At 40.0% G+C, this 21,028-nt stretch overlaps 2 protein-coding genes across 4 annotated transcripts in view; one reads left to right on the top strand and one right to left on the bottom strand.

The window, feature by feature from the left end:
- The window catches only part of scube3 (signal peptide, CUB domain, EGF-like 3), an 83,960-nt gene extending 70,998 nt beyond the window's left edge, over nucleotides 1-12,962 (top strand). For both annotated transcript variants that reach the window (XM_083920065.1, XM_083920066.1), the window contains 14 exons: nucleotides 930-1,046; nucleotides 4,649-4,771; nucleotides 4,920-5,036; nucleotides 5,149-5,244; nucleotides 5,365-5,481; nucleotides 5,928-6,089; nucleotides 6,346-6,549; nucleotides 6,906-7,067; nucleotides 7,177-7,344; nucleotides 7,427-7,588; nucleotides 7,673-7,870; nucleotides 7,960-8,112; nucleotides 9,698-9,777; nucleotides 10,044-12,962. In XM_083920065.1, the coding sequence (XP_083776191.1) occupies nucleotides 930-1,046; nucleotides 4,649-4,771; nucleotides 4,920-5,036; nucleotides 5,149-5,244; nucleotides 5,365-5,481; nucleotides 5,928-6,089; nucleotides 6,346-6,549; nucleotides 6,906-7,067; nucleotides 7,177-7,344; nucleotides 7,427-7,588; nucleotides 7,673-7,870; nucleotides 7,960-8,112; nucleotides 9,698-9,777; nucleotides 10,044-10,196 (2,012 nt within the window). In that variant the 3' untranslated portion in view covers nucleotides 10,197-12,962. The remainder of the gene's footprint in view (nucleotides 1-929; nucleotides 1,047-4,648; nucleotides 4,772-4,919; nucleotides 5,037-5,148; nucleotides 5,245-5,364; nucleotides 5,482-5,927; nucleotides 6,090-6,345; nucleotides 6,550-6,905; nucleotides 7,068-7,176; nucleotides 7,345-7,426; nucleotides 7,589-7,672; nucleotides 7,871-7,959; nucleotides 8,113-9,697; nucleotides 9,778-10,043) is intronic.
- A 56-nt stretch (nucleotides 12,963-13,018) lies between these two features.
- Nucleotides 13,019-20,373, bottom strand: LOC310951569 (complement receptor type 1). Of its 2 annotated transcripts, none has more exons than XM_083919860.1 (11): nucleotides 20,271-20,373; nucleotides 19,982-20,182; nucleotides 18,367-18,466; nucleotides 18,204-18,277; nucleotides 16,439-16,663; nucleotides 16,137-16,322; nucleotides 14,888-14,984; nucleotides 14,699-14,772; nucleotides 14,427-14,606; nucleotides 14,142-14,321; nucleotides 13,019-14,052 (listed from the first exon to the last, which is right to left on the bottom strand). In XM_083919860.1, exons 1-11 carry the CDS (start codon nucleotides 20,323-20,325, stop codon nucleotides 14,024-14,026), a joined length of 1,401 nt encoding a protein of 466 aa, XP_083775986.1. In that variant the 5' UTR covers nucleotides 20,326-20,373; the 3' UTR covers nucleotides 13,019-14,023. The 2 variants fall into 2 exon arrangements, with proteins under 2 accessions (XP_083775986.1, XP_083775985.1); XM_083919859.1 differs by having other exon boundaries at nucleotides 16,137-16,325.
- Nucleotides 20,374-21,028: the final 655 nt, after the last annotated feature.

A 21,028-nucleotide genomic window follows, 5' to 3' on the forward strand; every position in this document is an offset into this window, starting at 1 on the left:
CATCTGTTTGATGGTGGCTGGCACTGCCTCATAACCTCAGATAATGTGGATGAAAGCTGATATTCCTGGGAAAATCCTAGGAACTATTCTTAAATAAGCCAATTAGACATCCAGCAAAGTTATTGCACATCCCAAAATTTTCTCCTGGCATGTGCTGCCTGGGCTTGACTCTGATTTTTGCTGACAATAAAGGAAACCTTGATGGTAATAAAACCAAATGTCACCCACCTCCTGTAGCTTCACCATCAATCCATATGGTCTTTGAGCCCATGACATTTAAGGGATTCACATGTAAGAGAGCAGAAAAGCTCAAAAGATAAGATGTGGAGGCTACTGGCAGGCAGGAAGGAGATATTGGAGTTTGGATTTACAGGTTTGATGAGGCTGACAGGGCCAGAATGACCAAAGACCGTAAAAGCAGGCTTCTTCCCTACATATTTATCTAAGAACTGCAATGATTGTTGTTTTTTACGAAGATTTTTTAAACACACAATATCCATATATCCTCAGAACAAAAGAAAAAGGTCAAATTATGGGGTCTCTAACAATACTGAGTTATTCATGGATTTGTTAAAAGGTTAAAAGGGGAAAGTGATTGACAGGTTCTATGTAGAGAGAAAAATGGCACCTATTATCCTTCAGTGGTCGCTTGCTATTTCAAAAATTCCTTCTTTGATATTCCATTTAGAAATGGAAAACTGAATGACAGCAGGTGGTCAACCACTATACCACTATATCACATACCAAACAGAAGACATATTGCTTTGAAAAGACACTTTTTATTGTTGCGACATGTGATGTGACCCATTGCAATTCATGTCAAAAGATGAAAACAGAAAACTATGCCATTATAGGAGGATGAAAGAGCCCTGTTTGTATTTTTGTAAATAATAGAGAGTTTCTAACAGCAAGACTTTCTCTCCATACAGACATCGATGAGTGCTCTTTTGACCGAGCCTGTGACCACTTCTGTGTCAACTCTGCTGGAAGTTTTCAGTGCCTCTGTCATAAAGGATACGTACTCTACGGCCTGGCACACTGTGGAGGTGAGACAGCACGCCTTGTCTGTTTTCTCTACATCCCACACCTTTTTGCTAACCATCCATTAGTTGCTCTGATGTTTGGCAGGAAAACATAACTTTACTAGAAATAGATAATTGTTATTAATTAAAAGTATCTACCGACAGCTTACATAAAGCTCCCTGCAATATGCTGAGTGTGTAAGTACAGCTGCAGTACGTACTGAAAGTAAAAAGGAACATGTAGCTCAAAGCACCACTGTGCCTAAGTACAGCCTCACAGAGTCACTGGTGTGGCTGTAGACGGATTGGTCTTGTTAGATAATGTGTGAAGAACTGCACTAGTCAAAATGAAAATTTTGAAAGGTTATCCATCAAAGTGAACATTTATTGGCTCTTAAAAAAAGTAATTTTGATTCGACTTCCGAGACTTGAGACTTGCCTTCCTCACAGCACACTATTAATACTCAAGAAACAAAGAACTCAACATTATTGTTTTCACAGCGTCAGTGTATTATTGTTCATCTTTTCATCAGCTGGCTAGTTTATCTGGACATTATAGCTTCCCTCAGAAATAAAAACATGGAAAAGTCCCTGCATATTGCTGCATTCTTGCACAATTACTAGATGCAACTAAATGACAATGATGGATTATCTTTCTCATGCCAGCTTTTAGTCTTTGAAAGTTGATTTTCAAATGGAGCTAAAACAGGTGGCTGCCTGGAAGGCAGGAAATCGATCTAAAAACTTTTGCTACAGTTGGCAGTATTTTGCGACTTGTGTTGTAGTTAATGGACTAATACATGAGAAACACAGTTTTCAAGGTGAAGTATGACCGTGTTCATCAAACATTAGCAGGTACTTACTGTACTCTGGTGTGGAAACGATAGCAGGAAACAGCCTTTGGTGTCTGGAGGATGTGTGTGTGTGCGGGTGTGTGTGTGTGTGTGTGGGGGGGGGGGGGGGGTCTTCAGATCTGCCTGGAAGGCAGAAGGAGGCCCGCCAGAGCACATCAGGGTGTTGCGGCGGCCCTTTGATGGCGTGTGTATCACCAGTGAGGATCTGCTGCTGTCTCCAGCGCCTCAGGGCCCAGATACAGAGAGAGACATCATGTGCACTCGAAATACATAGCTTAGCAGTGGCTTGTTCTGTGTTTTTTTATCTGTAGTTTGACAGGTCTAGTGATCAGGAATGTTGCAACAGAATGTAGTATGAGGAATGAGACTGGAGACGTGTACATGTACCGTATGGGACCCTGAGGTCTGCACAAATACAACAGTGCAGTTAATTACAGTACACCCTCAAAATGTAAAATTACTGCAACATGCCTAAATGAGGACCTTTTTCCTCTTTTCTCCCCATGTTCCTTCTAATAATAACTTCCTTTAAGTATCAAACTGCTTATAATAAAAACATGATACAAGTAATTGAAATCCAGAACTTAATATATAAACAATATGCAGTCATTAAAAAATACCATTAGTTAAGAAAATACCATTAATAAATGCAGTAACAGATCAAATATATATGCATGAGCCAGACCATTCTTGTTTTTATCTTTACTGTCACAATATAATAAAGGTAAAAAAAAATGTCCTGAATATTGGTTTGTTACAATACAAGTGCCACATGCTTAGAGTATGAAATTCATTAAAGCATCCCAGCAATAAACACCTCTTTTATTGAAGCTCATATAATGCTTAGTTGAAACTGAGTCAGAGAGATGGTTGTAATGCTGCTGGGTTGTATTATATTGTAAGGGGTTGCTTTTATCTCATCCAGCCTTTATGTACGGTTACAATTACACAAACTGCATTTCCAATAGTAGCTTCATGGGATCCCTTCCACATAGGCAACCGCATTAGTTGTCAGTCCGGGTAATAAAAGCACCAGGATTGGATTTGTAGGGCTTTTACTCATATGATGGACTGTGATCAGCCCACACTGAGCTGCTGAGTGGGGAGAAGATGGTCAGGCATAAGTGACTCTCTGTACCATTGTTGAGAGAGATGGTGATGAATGATTTCCCCACGCTTTTCATTGGCACTGTCAGAACTGTTAGATAACCCTAGAGATTTATGGGGCTCCTTTTTGTACTTTCTCACTCCTGACCATAGCCAAGGTTGTATTATTCCCTGTGTGGTTTATCAACCGAAATATAACCGCCAAACAATCCAGAAAGCCATGCTCAGTGTTTAACAATAGACTAACAAACCCGTATAGGTCAGTGACCTGCTGTCAAGCATTGTGCCGAGGCCTGTCAACATTCCTCCCAAGTGAGAGTATATCCAGCCATTCTCCCTCTCAGCTGGCAAAACAATCCACTCATTTTTGCTTATCTGGTGAGAAAATAGACTCAGAGGAGCTGTGACTAAATACTCTATTTTAATTAACCTCATTTGATCCAGCCAGCATGGACCTCAACAAAAATGTTTTGCTCTGACATGTATGTATGCATAGATCCAAGAGAAAGAGAGTTGATCTTAACAGTTAATTGGAAAAATACAGAAAAGGCTGTCCAGATTGTGTTCAAGGAAAGATTCCTCTTAAATACTCACAGTACAATGTTTAGACTGGGAGTTGCTGATGTTGATGATTAAGCGTACAAAAATGATTAATATTTAAAGACGGAAAGATTTCCATGAACTCCCCGAACCATCCCCAAAATTCCTCAGAAATTACACCAAGCAATTGTTGAGTCTAAATGTCAATTTGTCTTTTTTGTTTTCTCCATGGACTCATCTCTGCTCTCTCTTTTGTAAGAGCACGCAAAGAAAACGACTCTGGAGAAAGGTCAGAATTACATTTCAAGTGTGGGAGGAAGAAAGAAGTCAAAACAACAGTTGCTAGCAGATGAGCTGCGCTTCCATCAGATATTCATTAGAGTTCTTTGTCCTTTAAATTGAGTGCTTTGATGCAGAGGGTAGGCAGCGCACCTCTCTGGCTACACATCGCTGTTGATGAAGTCATCATCTTCTTCAGGGAGCGCAGTGGCATGTAGACTGTTATTATTCAGGGTGAATAATGGAATGAGACAAGGAAGAGCATTTCATATCAGCAGGTCAGATCATCAATCACTGCCATCATCTCCGTCTCTTTCCAGCCGATTGTCCGCAGCCATCCTCGGCTCTGCCCGGTAAACTAATTTTCTGTCTGACGTCGATGGCAGCCAGCCTGCATCTGGATCCCGGATGCTTTTAGTGGTTTTAGCTCAGCATGTGTTTGAAAAGGTGATTATAATTTACAGCTCACCACAAGTCTTCCTCACTGAAGAGAAAAGAAGTTTTGACCATGAAATTGAATGTGGAGACATCAAAACGAAGAAGAATCACTTCTGTTTACACGTAAACACATTAATCTTCCCAGAATGTGACTCTCTGACAGCATGAAGTGATTTGACCTCTGGGGAACTCCTTATTCACAGCTGTGCTCTTTAATAGGCCAGTTCCTCTTTCATTTTACTCAATACAATTGACTCCAGATCTTTTTTTTTAACGGAATTGTTTCTCAGCATCAATGAAAATTCTTTCGCTGCCTCATTATTGCAAGTTTTTGGAGTACAATTAGTCCTTTTAGCGATACTTCTGTGCATCCACTAAATGTCTATATGTTAACATATTTATTCACAGACATCGATGAATGCAGTATAAACCGTGGAGGTTGTAAATATGGCTGCATCAACACTCTGGGGAGCTATGAGTGTACCTGTCCACCAGGGTACAAGCTGCACTGGAACAGGAAAGACTGCGTTGGTATGTAGCAGCACTGCCCCCCTGTGGTTACTTCACTGACTCACACTCAAAAGCACATCCTCATACCAGTGCCCAGATGATTTCTCTCACTTTCTCTGCTTTCTTTGCCAACAGTGTGTGATTCTCTGTGGGTTTTATTTTCCCTCAGAGTTGGTGAAATGTCCTCTAGGACTGGTGGCACCAAAGGCCACTCTGACCTGTAGCAAGACGGGCAAGAAAGAGAGCTGCTCTCTTACCTGCGCCTCTAAGGCTCACTATCTGGCAGGTATGTCGCCTACAGTGAGCGCACAATCACAAAACACCATCCAAGGTTATTTTTAAGTCAAACTTTCAAACATTTTCTTGACTCATTTTGTTTGTGTGTGATCTTTTTGCAGAGTCTGACAATAGCTACTCAGTCAGTTGCGGTATCCCCATCCTCAGAGGGAAGTCTCCTGCCAGGCTCAACTCCAGCAGTAGTCAGAGCTGCATAGGTTTGGAGATACCTATAATAGAACATTTTTCAATACTCAGTTTATCACAGTTTGTCTTTGCTGTGGCAGCATTGTGATGTTGCAGCGTGCTCCTACCCACTGTGATGTGTTTGTCTGTAGAGACTTTGGCCCCTCCAGTGAAGCAGACGGCTTCTTTCAAGATTAAAAACGCCAAATGTCACCTGCACCCAAAGCTGACCGGCAGGACGGAGGACAGAGGACGGACACTTGGACCAGGTCAGTCTTAATCTTTGTGCTGCTGTATGCATGTGCTGTTTTAAGAAGACATTTAAGGGGACACACAGTGTCATTTAGAGCTGAAAAAATTACTTGAACATTTTTTATCCAATAAGATTTATACGTTGGGGGATTCAAACTGCCATTTATTTCTGGCAAATTAAAATGTGCATTTTTCACAATTGTAATTCCAGTCATTTGTGCCTACTAGTATTGCACTGCTGAACAAACTATGAAACAAAATAACGAACCTTTGTGTGTGGCACCGTATCATATGTAGAGATATGTGTAGACTACGTCTATAATAATGTTGAGATGTGATGATGTTTGTTGGTGCTGCTGTTGTTGTTGTGATGCTGAATTTCTGAAACTCTCAAACATGAATCAACTTTAACTTTTATTTATTGATGTGTGATTGGGGTTTACTGATATCCTATTGTCAACAGGAGGGGGGCAGCCCTGCAGCAACTGCCTGGTGACATTTGTCAACCTTAAATGCGACTCCTCTAAGAAAGCTAAAGGGCGACGTGCTCGCAACCCCTCTAACAAAGAGGTGACCCGCATTACTTTGGAGCTGGAAGCTGAGGTCAAACCTGGAGACACTACAGGTCAGACATTTAGAACAATATGTTTGCAGCAGTTACTGCCTGTGTTGACCTTGTGATGATTTTACTGTACAGCCAACATGTTATTTATCATTAGTCAAAGCTTGCAACCAACAGTACTGCAATACATACTAATGGCTCATTTTTACAGTGAATTCTAGATGGGTTTTTTTTGTGCAGCACATATTAGGTTCTGCTGTGTGCTTATGTTATGTTATGTTATGTTATGTTATGTTATGTTTTATTGAAATATAAACAGGGAGTTGCAACCTCAGCTGCCTGAGACAGCGCATGGAGAAGCAGGTTAAGACGTATATCAAGGCTCTGAAGAAGTCCATCAACCAGGAGCGCTTCCTGATCCGAGTTGCTGGTTTGGAATACGAGGTGGCCCAAAAACTTCCCCAGGCTGCTCCCAGTCCAGAGAACTGTGGCCCGGGCTGGGAGAGGGACAGTGGCCGATGTGGTAAGACTGGAAAGCTGCACTGGGAAGATGAACTCTTTTGATAGTTTTCTCAAGCTAACTTTATTTATCCCGAGGGAAAGTTTCATAAAGTTTCAGTACAAAGCAGGAAAGAGTGCAAATGTAAAATATTAGACGGTAAAAATGCAAAATATAACCAATGCCAAAAATATAAACAGGTTGGTTGATATGAGTGGAATATAGCTTGTAAAATATCAGCTCTAATCTATGCTGTCATTCAAGTTTCCGGTGTCATCTGTACTCTCAAAACTACTGAAAATCAAAACGGATGTTAATTTTTAACTGATCAAAGTGAACTGTGTCGTCTCTGACCGGAGCCGTTGTGGATATTCTCTCAGTCAGATGCTTGTCGGGTTCTTACTACCATGGCGAGCAGGAGCGCTGTATCCAGTGTCCGCCTGGCACCTTCCAGGAGAAAGAGGGACAGCTGGCTTGTGACCTCTGCCCCGGCAGTGATGGTCACGGGCCTGTCGGGGCACGAAACATCTCTTCCTGTGCAGGTAGCCTAGTTTAAAGATCCAGAAACAATGTTAAACATGCCTTTCTGGTCCTGCGAGGGGCTGATGTCCGTAGTAAACCTTCTCTCCATCTTCTACAAATCTATTCCAGGCCAGTGTCCGACAGGGTCCTTCTCTGGAGATGGGTTCAAACCTTGTCAGACGTGCCCTCAGGGTTCTTACCAACCAGATTTAGGGCGGACCCTGTGCTTCCCCTGTGGGGGAGGACTGGGCACAAAACGTGAAGGAGCCAGCTCCTTCCATGATTGTGAAGTCAAAGGTCAGCTTGTGCTCTTGTGCTACAGCCAAAGAAGGAAAACATACTCAAATACTTACTGTGTATCTTCATTTGTGCCCTGCAGTTCAGTGTTCTCCAGGTCATTACTACAACACCACAGTACACCGGTGTATCCGCTGCCCAGTGGGGACGTATCAGACAGAGTTTAGACAGAACTACTGTATTTCCTGCCCTGGGAACACCACCACTGATTTTGATGGTGCCACAAGTGTCTCGCAGTGCAAAAGTGAGTATGACAATTACGGTTTTGTGTTTTTCAGATTTCACAAACACGAGCTGGAGCTAATTTGTTTTGTTTGTGTATGTCTAGACAGGGTATGTGGTGGCGAGATGGGCGAATTCATGGGTTACATTGAGTCACCCAACTATCCCGGTAATTACCCTGCTAATGTGGAGTGTATTTGGAACATCAACCCGCCCAGTAAGCGTAAGATCCTAATTGTGGTGCCAGAGATATTCCTGCCCTCTGAGGACGAGTGCGGAGATGTGCTGGTTATGAGGAAGAACTGTGAGTGTTTCTTTTTTTCCAGTGGAATTTTGTGTTCATACTGTAATATAGTTGCATCATACAAACCTGTTATTTTGTGCCACTGCAAGGGTCGGCTACATCAATCACCACCTATGAGACATGTCAGACGTACGAACGGCCCATTGCCTTCACAGCTCGCTCCAGACGTCTCTGGATTAACTTCAAGTCCAATGAGGCCAACAGTGCCAGAGGCTTTCAGATCCCCTATGTTACTTATGATGGTATGTAGCATTCCCGTCTGTCTGTCTGTCTTTCTGTCTGTCTGTCTGTCTGTCTGTCCCTAGAATTATTATTTTTTATAAGCGTTGTGACTAAGATATGTAATAATGCAGTAATCATAACTTTATTTATAAAGCACTTCCCAAAATCCAGTTTCTTGTGCATCATCTAATATAAAGTGCCAAACACTTGAAAATAAACGTATAAGTAACAAATTAAAAAGGAACAAATGCAGTAGAAGCACAGAATAAATCAATTTAAGGAAATGCAATTCTAAAATAATGTATTTCAAGGACACATTTAAATGAAGATAAAATGCTAGCTTGGCTTATCTCCTCTGGCAGGAGTCTGGTCTCTTCTGGTTAAGCCTCACTCTGAGGCTAAGTAATGGTGTCTTATCAGAAAGTCTCAGGCTTATATGGAGGTTAGCAAGTAAAAAAATATATAGTCAGATGTCCTCAGCGGGATATTTACAGTTCAATAAGTTTGTCAGGGCAATCTATAAAAATGGCACCACTCTAAATTCCTTCAAGCACATCTGATTTAAAAAAAAAAAATTATTTATCAGCTGACATACACACTTATGCAGTATATCTGAAAGAAGTATTCAGATCCTTTATCAAAGTAAAAGTAGACATGCCGCACTTTGAAAATGCTGCAAAAAAAAGTGTGTTCATATCAGAAAAATGCGAAACTAAACAAAAGTAAAAGTTTTCATTGTGCAGTAAAATTTTCCCCAACTCATCAATATACTGTTGGGTAGTATATGCATCATATTGTATAAGATCAGTATGTTTGTATTTGTTTGATTCCTGGTTGTTACAAAGTTCAGGTTCATAAGCTGAGAGAGTCTTTGCAGTCAGGGCATCTAGACTCTGGGAGGAGCTGCCTGAGGAGGGTTGCACAGTGTCATCTTTTAAAAACACACTTTATTAAAATAGCTTTTCTAGGATTTTATTGATGTCTTATGACATTTAAGCTTGTTTTTGTCTGTGCTTTATGCTGTATCTTGTCTCTGGCCTTTAGTTCATTCCACTCTGTTTTAAATGTGTTCTGTGTCTATAAAGCACTTTTGAAAGGTGCTATATAAATAAAGATTATTATTATTATATCTGAGAGCCACGTATCTTTAAAAAGTCAGCTTTTCATGAGTTTTCAGCTTTGTGACGATGCATTTTCCAGCTGATTCAAGAGAGTTTTTAAATAGTTTGTTCATCTTAAGAAGTAGGAGAATTTTCTCAACACAAATGAACACTTTAAGTCTTCAGAGTTTATCAGAAACATTCAAAATCACCCCATTTGGAGACGCAAGGTTTTCATCACACAGGAAGGGGATGAAAATGTGTCAAATTAAAAGTACAATATTTGCCTTTGAGATGCAGCGGAGTAGACGTAATAACTAGCATTAAATGAAAATTGTCACTAGTGGAATGGAGCCGTCTATCTCGCTCTACTCACAGCATAAAAAAACAAATTAAAGGGAGTTCCCCAGCATTTTGTCACACTTGTGTTCATATTTTACCACCTAACTTGTTATAGATGTGCATGACATGAATAGCAATAATTGTGTTGTTTTTATACATTCAGAGGACTACGAACAGCTCGTAGAGGACATAGTGCGAGATGGAAGACTGTATGCCTCAGAAAACCATCAAGAAATCCTCAAGGTTAGCAGTTTAACTTCTTATTACTGTGTTTATTTCTTCTTAAAAAGGTGTTGTTAACTTAAACAAAACCTTTGCAAACAAAACATTACTATTTGCATAAGTCAGATGGTACGATAATACTGAAAAGGTTTTTCTATTGTCGTGATTAGCAGGTGTGTAATCTGTTTTTTCAGCATTGTGTAATAGCTTCAAATGATATTCAAACTGTTAAGGATGAATGTATGCGTATAAGTGTTACGTTTACACCCGTCTGTTCCTACCTACAGGATAAAAAACTGATTAAGACTCTTTTTGATGTGCTGGCTCACCCAAACAACTACTTTAAATACACCACTCGGGAGTCCAACGAGATGCTTCCTCGCTCCTTCATACGCCTCATAAGCAGCAAAGTCTCTGCTTTTCTGCGACCATACAAGTAAAGCTCACACAGCTGCCGAAGCACCGGATCGTGAACCCCCTCCCCTGACGTCCCCCCTCCACCTTACAGGCCACATCCCGCAACTCTCACAGGACTTTAAACATATTAGTATGTTTACATTCTCTTATTTTCCATAGGCTTTGACAATAAACACTATGCAGACCTGAGAAATACTGAAAATTTGTGTTTTAGGTTTTTTGTCAGTTTTCCATTCAGCACAGGTCTGCAATCCTGAGCTCAAGCATTTAGTGGGGGTATAGAGTGTGTGAGTGGGTTTGGTTTCTGTTGTGCAATGAAACTACACAAAAAACCCCAATAGAAAACGCCCATTTCAGACAGTAGGAGTGACGTTGTGTGCGCGGTTTGAGCTTGTTGTTGTTGTATTTGCTTAAATGAGCGGCCTGAACGCCTACCATTAAGTATGACTGTAAGTGTTGTGTAACCCTAGTTCCATCTTCAGTGAGTGTGTGTGTCTGTATGTGTGTATGTGCGTGTGTGAGTGTGTGTGTGTTGTCCTCGAGGAGCAGTGGTTGTTAAATCCATGTCACAGCTGTGTTCCAGGTCATTCAAAGCCTTACTATATTTGAGCTCTTAGAGCAGTTACCAAGGGTTTTACTGTTAAAACAGTTAATCTATGTTTTGTTCCATCCGTCTAGACTGTACCAGCGTTTTCCAACCTTCAGATCATTTCTGTTGCTCTTTTTTCAAGCTAACATAAAGCAAATAGAAACAGGTGGTTTATCATTCCAGGAACTTAGTGGACATTTGGGAGATGAATAACAAACTAATAATTGTGAAAGCCACAGAAATGAGATAATGTGATGTCCAGTGGAACATGTCTCAGAGAGAGAGAGAGAAATGTCTCGAGGGACATTATGTTTGCTGCTTCTTTTAAAAGGTCACTTTAATTCTTCAATCTCATATTGTCTTTCTGATGTACACTACACACCAATAGTCTAGGTTTAAAACTAAAGGAAGCTCCACGTCTGAAATGCTTTAGTTCTTACACACAGTAAGTTGATAATGTCACATTGCCTGTCTGTGGACTACCAGTTTTATCATGTTTTTATTTCAATCTTGTAAATAATGAAAATAAAATTAGACGAGGGTTGAATTCTTTAATCCCAAATTTCTTACGCAGGACCCCCAAAATCACTTTCTACCCCACCTGTCTCAAATCCAAAGGGACCCCCTTCAAACACCCCTCACATTTTGTTCTGTCCCAATGAAGACAGCTCTTCCAAAGACCGCGCAAAAAGGGCGGGTCACTTTGTTTTGTGCACTAAATTTAGAGCCCGTCAAGTGCAATGAATAAAAACAATACATTTTAATTTTGGATACATCCTATTGAGACCCACAACAAAGCTTGTGAAATGTGTTTTAGGCTGCATTATTGTAACAAATATTTATCAGTCACAGGGCAGAAGATGTTTAGCTTTCAATGTGTAACTGCTCTCTTATTCAGAGAAATACTAAAAAAACAAAAAAAAGTCAAACCTGTTAAGAAATGTAATAAAAAAATTGAGTATTTGGTGTGTAGAAAATATTTTTTATGATGTCAAAATAGCGATCAAAACAGGGTAAAAGGATTTAAATTTAGTAAAAATCTTAACGTTCTATATTTTGGGAAATGTGCTTATTAGCTTATTGATACAAGTCTCTACAGTCAATATGAAGCGACAGCCATGAGACAGTTAGCTTAGCACAAAGACTGAAAACAGCAAGTCTGGCTCCGTTCATAAGTAATAAAGGTCGCTTACCACCAAATTTACGCTACATCTTTAGTACAAAAAAAACGCAATCTCTTAGCTCTTAGCTGTAGGGCGTCTTAGTCATTTTTATGCTGAATGACTTATTCCCAAGAAACTTATGAGCACATCTGGTAAACAAGATTTAAAGTGGCGCTTTTGTGGAGAAACTGTCGACAAAAATCACGTGTTAGTTGACTGAGAACTTGGCTGGGGTGCAGTGACTTTTCTAGAGTCTCTGCTTGTTGCCTAGCAACCTCACACAGACTCCAGGAAGGACTCTCAGGAAGAAAGTGAATATTTATTTCTCAAAATTTAGGAACTATTCCTTTTCAAGTCATTAGCACCACCACTGTAGTCAAGTGGTAGAGAGGACTGCATGGTCACAGGGATTATCCCGACCCCTTACCTGTACATTTAACCCTCTAAAGAAATTAAAATTGCTCTCTGATGATTTTTTTGAGGCAAGTACGTTTTGTTCCCACTCATGTAAATAAAAATAAGTGAGACATCCAGCCTACACTTCATATCCTGTACCAAACGGCATTTTAAATACCCAAACTTTAGGATGACAAAGGGATTTTGACCACATTGTCAAACGTGAGGGCAATGCTGGGCCTAGCTTTGGAGAGCAGGTCTCACATTATCTCCTGTAATAGATGCTCATTCAGCCCTCAGGACCCACAATTTCCCCTCCCACGAGAATCAGCTTCTTCAACCTGAAAAGTTTTTTTTTTGTTTTTAATTGTTGCCTTTTAACGAGAGTTTGCTATGATGTATCATAGAGTTGATATTTGCACTTGAATTGTTATTGCTCATGTAAAGAAATGTCTGGATTTTGTATTGTCTTTTTAAAAATGAATGGAATTGGTGTTTTTATTTTCTTGTAGCTTGTTTGTTCATGAAATGCTCACTCACCGTTTAGTCTATAGAGATGATACACAACATTATCAACTGTTAAAAAAAAAAAAGAAAACTATGTACAGGAGATGAATGAAACAGGTTTGTACTTGTTACTGCCCAAAACACTTATTGAAATAAACATACTGTACTTCAGCTTCATTTCAAACATATTTTAATGTGTGTATAATGAGTTCAAACTAATCTTATGAGCAAGTAAGAAAATATAAACTCACTGGCCACTTTATTAGGTGCACCTGTCCAACTGCTTGTTAACGCAAATTTCTAATCAGCCAATCACATGGCAGCAACTCAATGCATATAGGCATGTAGACATGGTCAAGACGATCTGCTCAAAGCGAGCATCAGAACGGGGAAGAAAGGTGATTTAAGTGACTTTGAACGTGGCATGGTTGTTGGTGCCAGACGGGCCGGTTTGAGTATTTCACAAACTGCTGATCTACTGGGATTTTCACGCACAACCATCTCTAGGGGTTACAGAGAATGGTGCGAAAAAGAGAAAAAATATATATAGACTGGTTGGAGCTGATAGAAACGCAACGGTAACTCAAATATCCACTGGTTACAAAGGAGGAATGCAGGAGAGCATCTGTGAACGCACAACACGTCGAACCTTGAGGTGGATGGGCTAAGGCAGTAGAAGACCACACGGGGTGCCACTCCTGTCAGCTAAGAACAGGAAACTGAGGCTACAATTGGCACAGGCTCACCAAAATTGGACAATAGAAGGTTGGAAAAACGTTGCCTGGTCTGACGAGTCTCGATTGCTGCTGCGACATTTGGATGGTAGGGTCATAATTTGGCGTCAACAACATGAAAGCATGGATCCATCCTGCCTTGTATCAATGGTTCAATGGATGTGCAGCCGACAAATCTGCAGCAACTGTGTGATGCTGTCATATCAATATGGACAAAACTCTGAGGAATGTTTCCAGTACCTTGTTGAATCTATGCCAAGAAGGATTAAAGCAGTTCTGAAGGCAAAAGGGGCCCAACCCGGTACTAGCACGGTGTACCTATTAAAGTGGCCGGTGAGTGTATCTATTAGTGCATTTTTAAAAAGGTGGATTTTAGAAGTAAGACATCAAGCTTAAGAGACCTTTATTTCCATCCTCCTCGTGTTTAACCAGGTTGGAAGTTTCACACTTCAGCTAGCGTATTAACCCCTCCAGTTGGTGCGACGACGGGCTGAGAAAAAACAGGTGATCATCATAATTTGGAAGTGTTAGAAAACTTCTATCATGCTTCTTATACACAACAAAGAATTGATTACTTACGTATACATTTTGGGAGGCCAGGGGACCATTGGCCATCAACACCACAGGTAACAGTGCTCGGACCGCTCTTTGCGTACCCTGGGTTACACTCGATTGATATAGTGTCTCTGTCTCTGTACAGCCCAGCCTGAGCTCCCGTCCAGTAGGCGTAGGGCACATTTGGAGGTTGACAAGTTATTTCTGTGAGGAAATGGAACTCTCATTTTTATTCTGTTCATGTCAAAAAAGATTAAGTTGATCAAAGTTATTTTTTTTAAATGCTGTATCACCAATAGGATCAAGGACCTTTGCACGTAGGAGGAGAATCACTCCACGTCCCGTCCTTGGTGCACCAAATGTGCCTTTGTCCAATAAGGGTTCCCACACGACAATGATAGCGAATCACAGTCCTGTATGTGTACGGTGGCTCCCGAGGGCCTTTCATCTCGGCATTAGTCACTCTTGGAGGCTGCTCACACACCATAGCTGAAAGAGATACGGTAGTGTTGGCACAGCTGAAGAGGAAGGAAATTTAAAAACCAAAAGGTCATCTAACAAATGATGCAAGTTCCCTCTACCTTCACAGTCAGGAGCACGTCCATCCCAGCCTCGACTCATGCAGTTTCTGGTTGCCTGTCCTACAAGATGATACCTGATGAAAGGATGAATTAAAAACTTAGAATAAATAAATAAATCAGTGTTTTTAAAAATGGGGAATGCAAAATCTTTAAACTTTAAAGAATGAAAAGTATAAGGACTTTCCTTACCCCTCATCACAGACAGCTGTAGCAGTGTCTCCAAACTCCACGCCTGTATATGTAAACTGTCCATTTAGAATCTCTCCTGCAGAGCCACATGGCTTTCCTTTTGAGGGAGAAGAAGTTTAAGAGTTTATTGGGTCATTATGACCTCGTAAAATATGTTTATATTTATGTACAAAGGATCAAAAGATGACACAATATAGTACATCTGTCATCAGGAAGGAAAATAAAGTTCCATGCTGGGGCCGGATGCATAAAACTGTGCACGCATGAAGATAGAAATAGGCATACGCATTCTTGGCATTTGTTGGAGAAAGTGTCATAAAAAGACAATTACGTTTTATGACGTACTATACTAGAAAATGTTTATGTTAACTATTAAATCTTCTTTGACGTATTATACTGTGAGCCAATACATTAGTTACAGCATAAGTTTTTTTTAAATGACAGTATTTATGTCAAAATAGTCATAGTATGACTTTTTTTCAACATAATGATTTTTTTGACGTGAGTTTTCTCAACATACTGTGACTTTTCTTCAACATACTATATAACCTATTTTGCCATACTATGCAGTGACTGTCAAGTCATACTATACAGTAGTATGAGGAATGAATCATTGTCAAGCATATTGGGGGGAAAAGCAGTATTTTGTTTAAGATAAAGTCATAGTATGTCAAAAAGGTGATAAAGTGAAAGAAAATCATAGTTTAGCATATTAAGGAAAATAAATCAGTATTGTGTGTCAAAAAGAGTCATGGCATAGTGTTTTGTAAAAAGTCATAATATGTTGACAAAAGTAATATAGTAAATTGTTTCAAGTGTTGAAATTTAAAAAAAAAAACAGCATGTGCGTCAAAAAGAGTCAGAGTACAGTAAGTAAGTTTGAAAAAGTCCACAGTATCTTATGGTAAAAATCGAATTTATAGTGAATACATACATACACAGCTCGTTTTAGAAAAAAAGACTCGTAATTTGAAAAAGTCATAGTACAGCATGTCGAAAATAAATTCCATATTACATGTATAGTATGCTGGAAAATGCCATGTCTGTACTAAAAGTCATATAGTTTATTTGCATAAAAATCATAAGTCATAGTTGCTACATAAAGTGTGTCATACAAATGTCACAATGTTGTGTAGACATTTAGATATATTCAGCAATACGCAGATAAAAAACAATAATAAAGCTTTAAACAAAAGACTGAAGGATAAATAATAATAATAATAATACTAATAATAATAATAAGTCTTACGTTCACATTTTATCAGCAGTGGTGTCCACTTTCCCTTGATACAACTGCGATATCTACTGCCGCCTGCTTGAATGTATCCAACGTCACACATGTAATGGACTCTGTCACCAGAAGCAAAAGATGTCCTTGTGATGTATTTGTTAGCCAGGTTGGCGTTGTGAATGCTCACTGGCACACCGCATCCACCTGCTGAACAGAGGAAAGTGTCACGTAAGGTCCATAAATATTTTACCACCTCCTTTTAATAAACTGAGATAACTGACAAAAACCAAACTGACATTTTGGCAGAAACACAAACTCACTTTCTATATCAGGTGATTCAGTGATAGCATCAGGTGAAGGCAGGCACTGAGGCGGTGGAGGCTGCCACAGGCCTCCAGGACCACATGTGATCTTCTGAGCTCCTTCCAGCTGGAAACCCTGACTGCAGGTGACGTTCACGTCGTCTCCCACCCGGTATACAGAAACATCTCCAGCACTGCTCACAGAGTTGGCCACTGAAGGGGTGGAGCAGGTGGCCTCTCCCTCTGAAGTGATTCAAATGATCTTTCTGTTAACAGAGTGATTGGCACTGTCTGATGACAGTAGAGCATCTGCAACTCACAATCCTGCTACGATTTCAGGGAAAATGTGCTGGTAGGACTGATCAATCCTTCTGTATTATAGTGGACAGGACTCTTAATTACAGGACTTTGTTAGATTACTTCTGTGTCAGATCTTCCCTAGACTCCCTGAGGAACACCCAAGGCCACCATTCCCCTGGCGCCTTCAATCTGACTCCCTGCAGGCTGCAAGATACAGCTGCAGGGTTAAATGATAACACTCACCCTCACTTCCCTAATGTTATGTTAATGCATTAGAGCCAATGAGGTGAATCTGCTCTTTGCCGTTTGAGCCTTAGAATTAAGGAGGCTTCACACATTACTTTGTGTTGACAACTCTTCTGTTTCTCCTTGATCAAGAATGAATGAACTCCTTTCAGCATAAGATATATGGGACTCTAGGATTTATTGCGGTGCTAGAAAATAATTCAAAGTACCATTGTGAATTGTAAATTTACACACAAACACCAAGTAAATTTACTGAAGTACTATACTTCAGTAAGGGACAGCACGGTGATGCAGTGGTTAGCACTGTCACCTGCCTCACAGCAAGAGGGTTCCCAGTTCGAATCCCAGCTGGGGCCGTTCTGTGTGGAGTCTGCATGTTCTCGCAGTGTCTGCGTGGGTTGTCTCTATGTGCCCTGTGATAGACTGGCGTCCTGTCCAGGGTGTACCCCGCCTCACGCCCGATGTCAGCTGGGATTGGCTCCAGCCCCCCGCAACCCCTATAGGGACAAGCGGTTGAAGATGAACTATACTTCAGTACACTTTGGGGGTCCTTGTACAAATGTGGTTCTTTTTACTCCACTATATTGTCTGATAGTTTTTAGTTATTTTCGATTTGGTTTTTCATCCCACTTCCGGCTCATTGTAAACCATGCATCTCCACTTTGATAAACTGGGGTAGTTTAATCTACCCTAATGCATCCTTCAGAGCATATAAAAGGGATTTCAATCAGATGTTAAACATACACAGCAATAAAAGGCAACATATACATTAATGCAGCAGTAATAATCCAAAAACATAAAATATAATAAAACACTGGCAGGGAACATACTACTGCACAATTTTACTTTATACTAAATGCTACTGATTTTACTTGCATTGTTTCACTTATGTAAGGCAGGAGTATTTTTACAGTGTAGTATTAGTACTTACTTCAGTAAAGGATTCAAATACTTCTTCCATCACAGCCCGACGCATAAAAAAAATCAAAAAATATGACTAATAGGCATGACTTTACATCACACAACTAGATATCAATTTTCACAACTTTACTGGGATCATGGAAAATATTTGCAGATGAATTTAAGCCTCATTGTGCGTCACTTTCAGATAGTCGTTACTCATCCTTGACACACTGCCTACTTCAGACCCCCTCTTAAGGTGCAGCAACCACAAGTGTGTAAAGAATATGAATGGCTTCCAGATGATTCACCTATCATCTAATGTGCCGTTGCTCACCTTCACAAGACGGGAATTCACCGGTCCAGCCAGACTTCTTGCATATCATGTAGTTGAGTCCTTTCACAGTGTATCTGTCAACATGGTGATGTACTGTACCGTCACAAATTCAGAGGCTTATTCTGACAAAGTTTTAAATGATTTTTTTCAGGCTTTAACTTACCCGTCATTGCATACGGCATAAACTTTCTCCCCTAGGAATGAATTCCCTTCATACTGGAACTCCCCATTGGGTAGATCCCCGGCATTGCCGCATGATTTCTCTGTCAGAAAGGAGATGGACAGTAAATGGGCAATCCAAACAGGAATCAAGGGTGTAATATTATTTACCAGATGAAAAAAAAAGCAAGACATATAGACGACTTTATTTCACCACATTGCTAAACAACCCACGTAAGCCGCTGCAAAGCCCAGAGAGTTTTGCAAGAAGGATCTTGGGTGGGAGGTTTTTATGGGGATGGGTCATATATATTTCAGTAGGGCACTTCCACAACAGCGATCATCTGGCCTGCTAAAGTGTTCTTGAGCTGAACACTGAACCTTTTTGTGTGTGTGTGTGTGTTTGACCCTGAACAATAACCACAGTGACAGAAGATTTCAAAGTTTTGTCTTATTCCTTCTGGGCTCAAAACATTTCATTGGAGTCTACAGAGTTGAGCTTTACAGCACTATATAATAATAATAAATAATCTAGTGATTAAAATAAATCACAGTAGACTGTTGTATCAACTTTGCCAAACGCTATGATATGAAACATATTTCCTAGTGTTTTAAGTAAAAAGAGACAAGGCAGACAATTTAAAAAGTCTACCTCATCACTAATCTTCCATCGTAGATAGTAAGAGACACACAGTACTTCCTTATTTTATTTTGGATGCATCAGCATCAGGAAGTCCAGACAATCAAACTAAATAAAAAAAGAAATGGACTTCAGGGATCATCAGCCTCAGGGATTTTATGAGACTCTTTTCTCCTTTTGCCTTTCACACTCTAAATATTAATGTTATCTAAGATCTTAGGTTTGAAGGATATCAACATTTTCATTCTACATGGTGATGGTGATGTGCCCAGGCTTTCCCAGCTGTATTTTTGATTTTACCAGTAGGTTAAAAACAGTTTCTCTGAGCCATTAATCCCTTGGGTGCATGAGCATTCATTCAAGACAGACATATCACCCTCATTATTCATATAAAATAACTACAATACTGTCACTTTATCATTACAATTACATCTACTATATATTAGCTTACTTTATTTTAGAAAAGTTACCTTGTATTCCTTATATATTCTACTACTTCGTGGTTCAATTATCATGTTACATTTGCACAGTTTTTCCTCCTTATGCATAGTATTAGCCTGAGATCTCAGACTCCCATTGCCAATGACTGCTTCCCTATGTAATTGTTGTGCATATGATCAATAAATACCTCCAACCCTGACTGAATCTTTCCTTTAATCTAGATTATCTAATTCAATTATTTTATAAAACGGTGAAATCTAAATGTTAAAAAACGTGCATAAAACACTAAATTTCTTCTTTTTCTATTCTTAGTACCAGAAGTACTAAGTGTTGGAATAACGTGCAGGTTTCCCCCATGGTCGCTAGGGGGCTTCAGTCTGCTTCTGATCCGTCCTTTAAATCAATTTAAAAATAATAAGAAAATAATAAGAAAACACCAACTCTGAGAATATCTCACTGAAATCAATCATCTACTAGAAAACAACATAAACCCTTCTGTTTATGTACTGGGTGGCTCATAAGTGCACCAATGCCTTACTCTCGCACTTCAGGGTCAGTTTGCTCCATCTTCCACCAACACACTGCACCGCTCGGCTGCCTCTGGATGGAGTCAGGTCCTCGGCGCAGTCATAATAAACCTTCTCCCCGCTCATGAACTTCTGTACACTGGAGTATTTCTTCGCCAGCCTGGTGTGCGGGTACTCCGGTGGGGCCGATGTGCACTTCTTTGGTACTTCAGCTATTGTTTTTGGAAGATCAACAGCTAAAAAGTCAGTAAATGACAGTCTGTGAAATGTGGATTTTTTTTTTTTGTTTGTTTAATTTACCTGAAGCAAGTAGAGCAAACGATAAAAGCAGGATAATCCAGCCGACGTCCCTCATGTTTGTCGTCCGTGCGGCTCCGTGCAGTAAACAAATCGTCAAAGGGAAGATCCCAAATCAAATGTCACCAGCGGGATCAGATCAAGCAATTTATAGAGGAGGGACGGGCAGCCCACACCAGCTGATGGCAATAACAAGAACAGGGGCAAACAACTGCAGAGCTCACTCACATAAAACAGGCAAGGAAACACGAAAGAACTCATGGTTGTAATATTCTGATCTGCATGAATACATTTAAAGGTTTTACATTGAATCCTGAACAAGCACACTGTGCGCAGAAGTGTCCTAGATCTTCCATGAATCAGTCATATCCAGGTTAGACTTATAAAGATGACATTACATCTAACTGGGGGAAAAAACCCATGTCCAATAGCATATGGATTGTTAAGTGAAAATTGATTTTTACTTAGTTTAGCAGACAGGAAGGCTACTCCCACTGAGCACATGGATTATGAAATCAGATGTATTCATAGGATTTTGTTTACATGTATACAAATACAAAAAGATCAGATTGGAAAAGGTAAAAATCCCGTGGGACTTTTATTAAGGGGAATACAAGCCCCATCAGATTGAATCCCCACTGAACTGTTTTTTTTTGTATAATATTTGTTGTTTGTATATCTGGAGTTTTGTAACAAAAATAATTTCCCCCTGGGGTTATTAAAGTATTTCTGATTCTGTACTGTGTAAAAACGCCTAGTAG

This window comes from Echiichthys vipera, assembly GCF_963691815.1.
Source record: "Echiichthys vipera genome assembly, chromosome: 9".
In the NCBI taxonomy this organism is placed as follows: Eukaryota; Metazoa; Chordata; class Actinopteri; order Perciformes; family Trachinidae; genus Echiichthys; species Echiichthys vipera.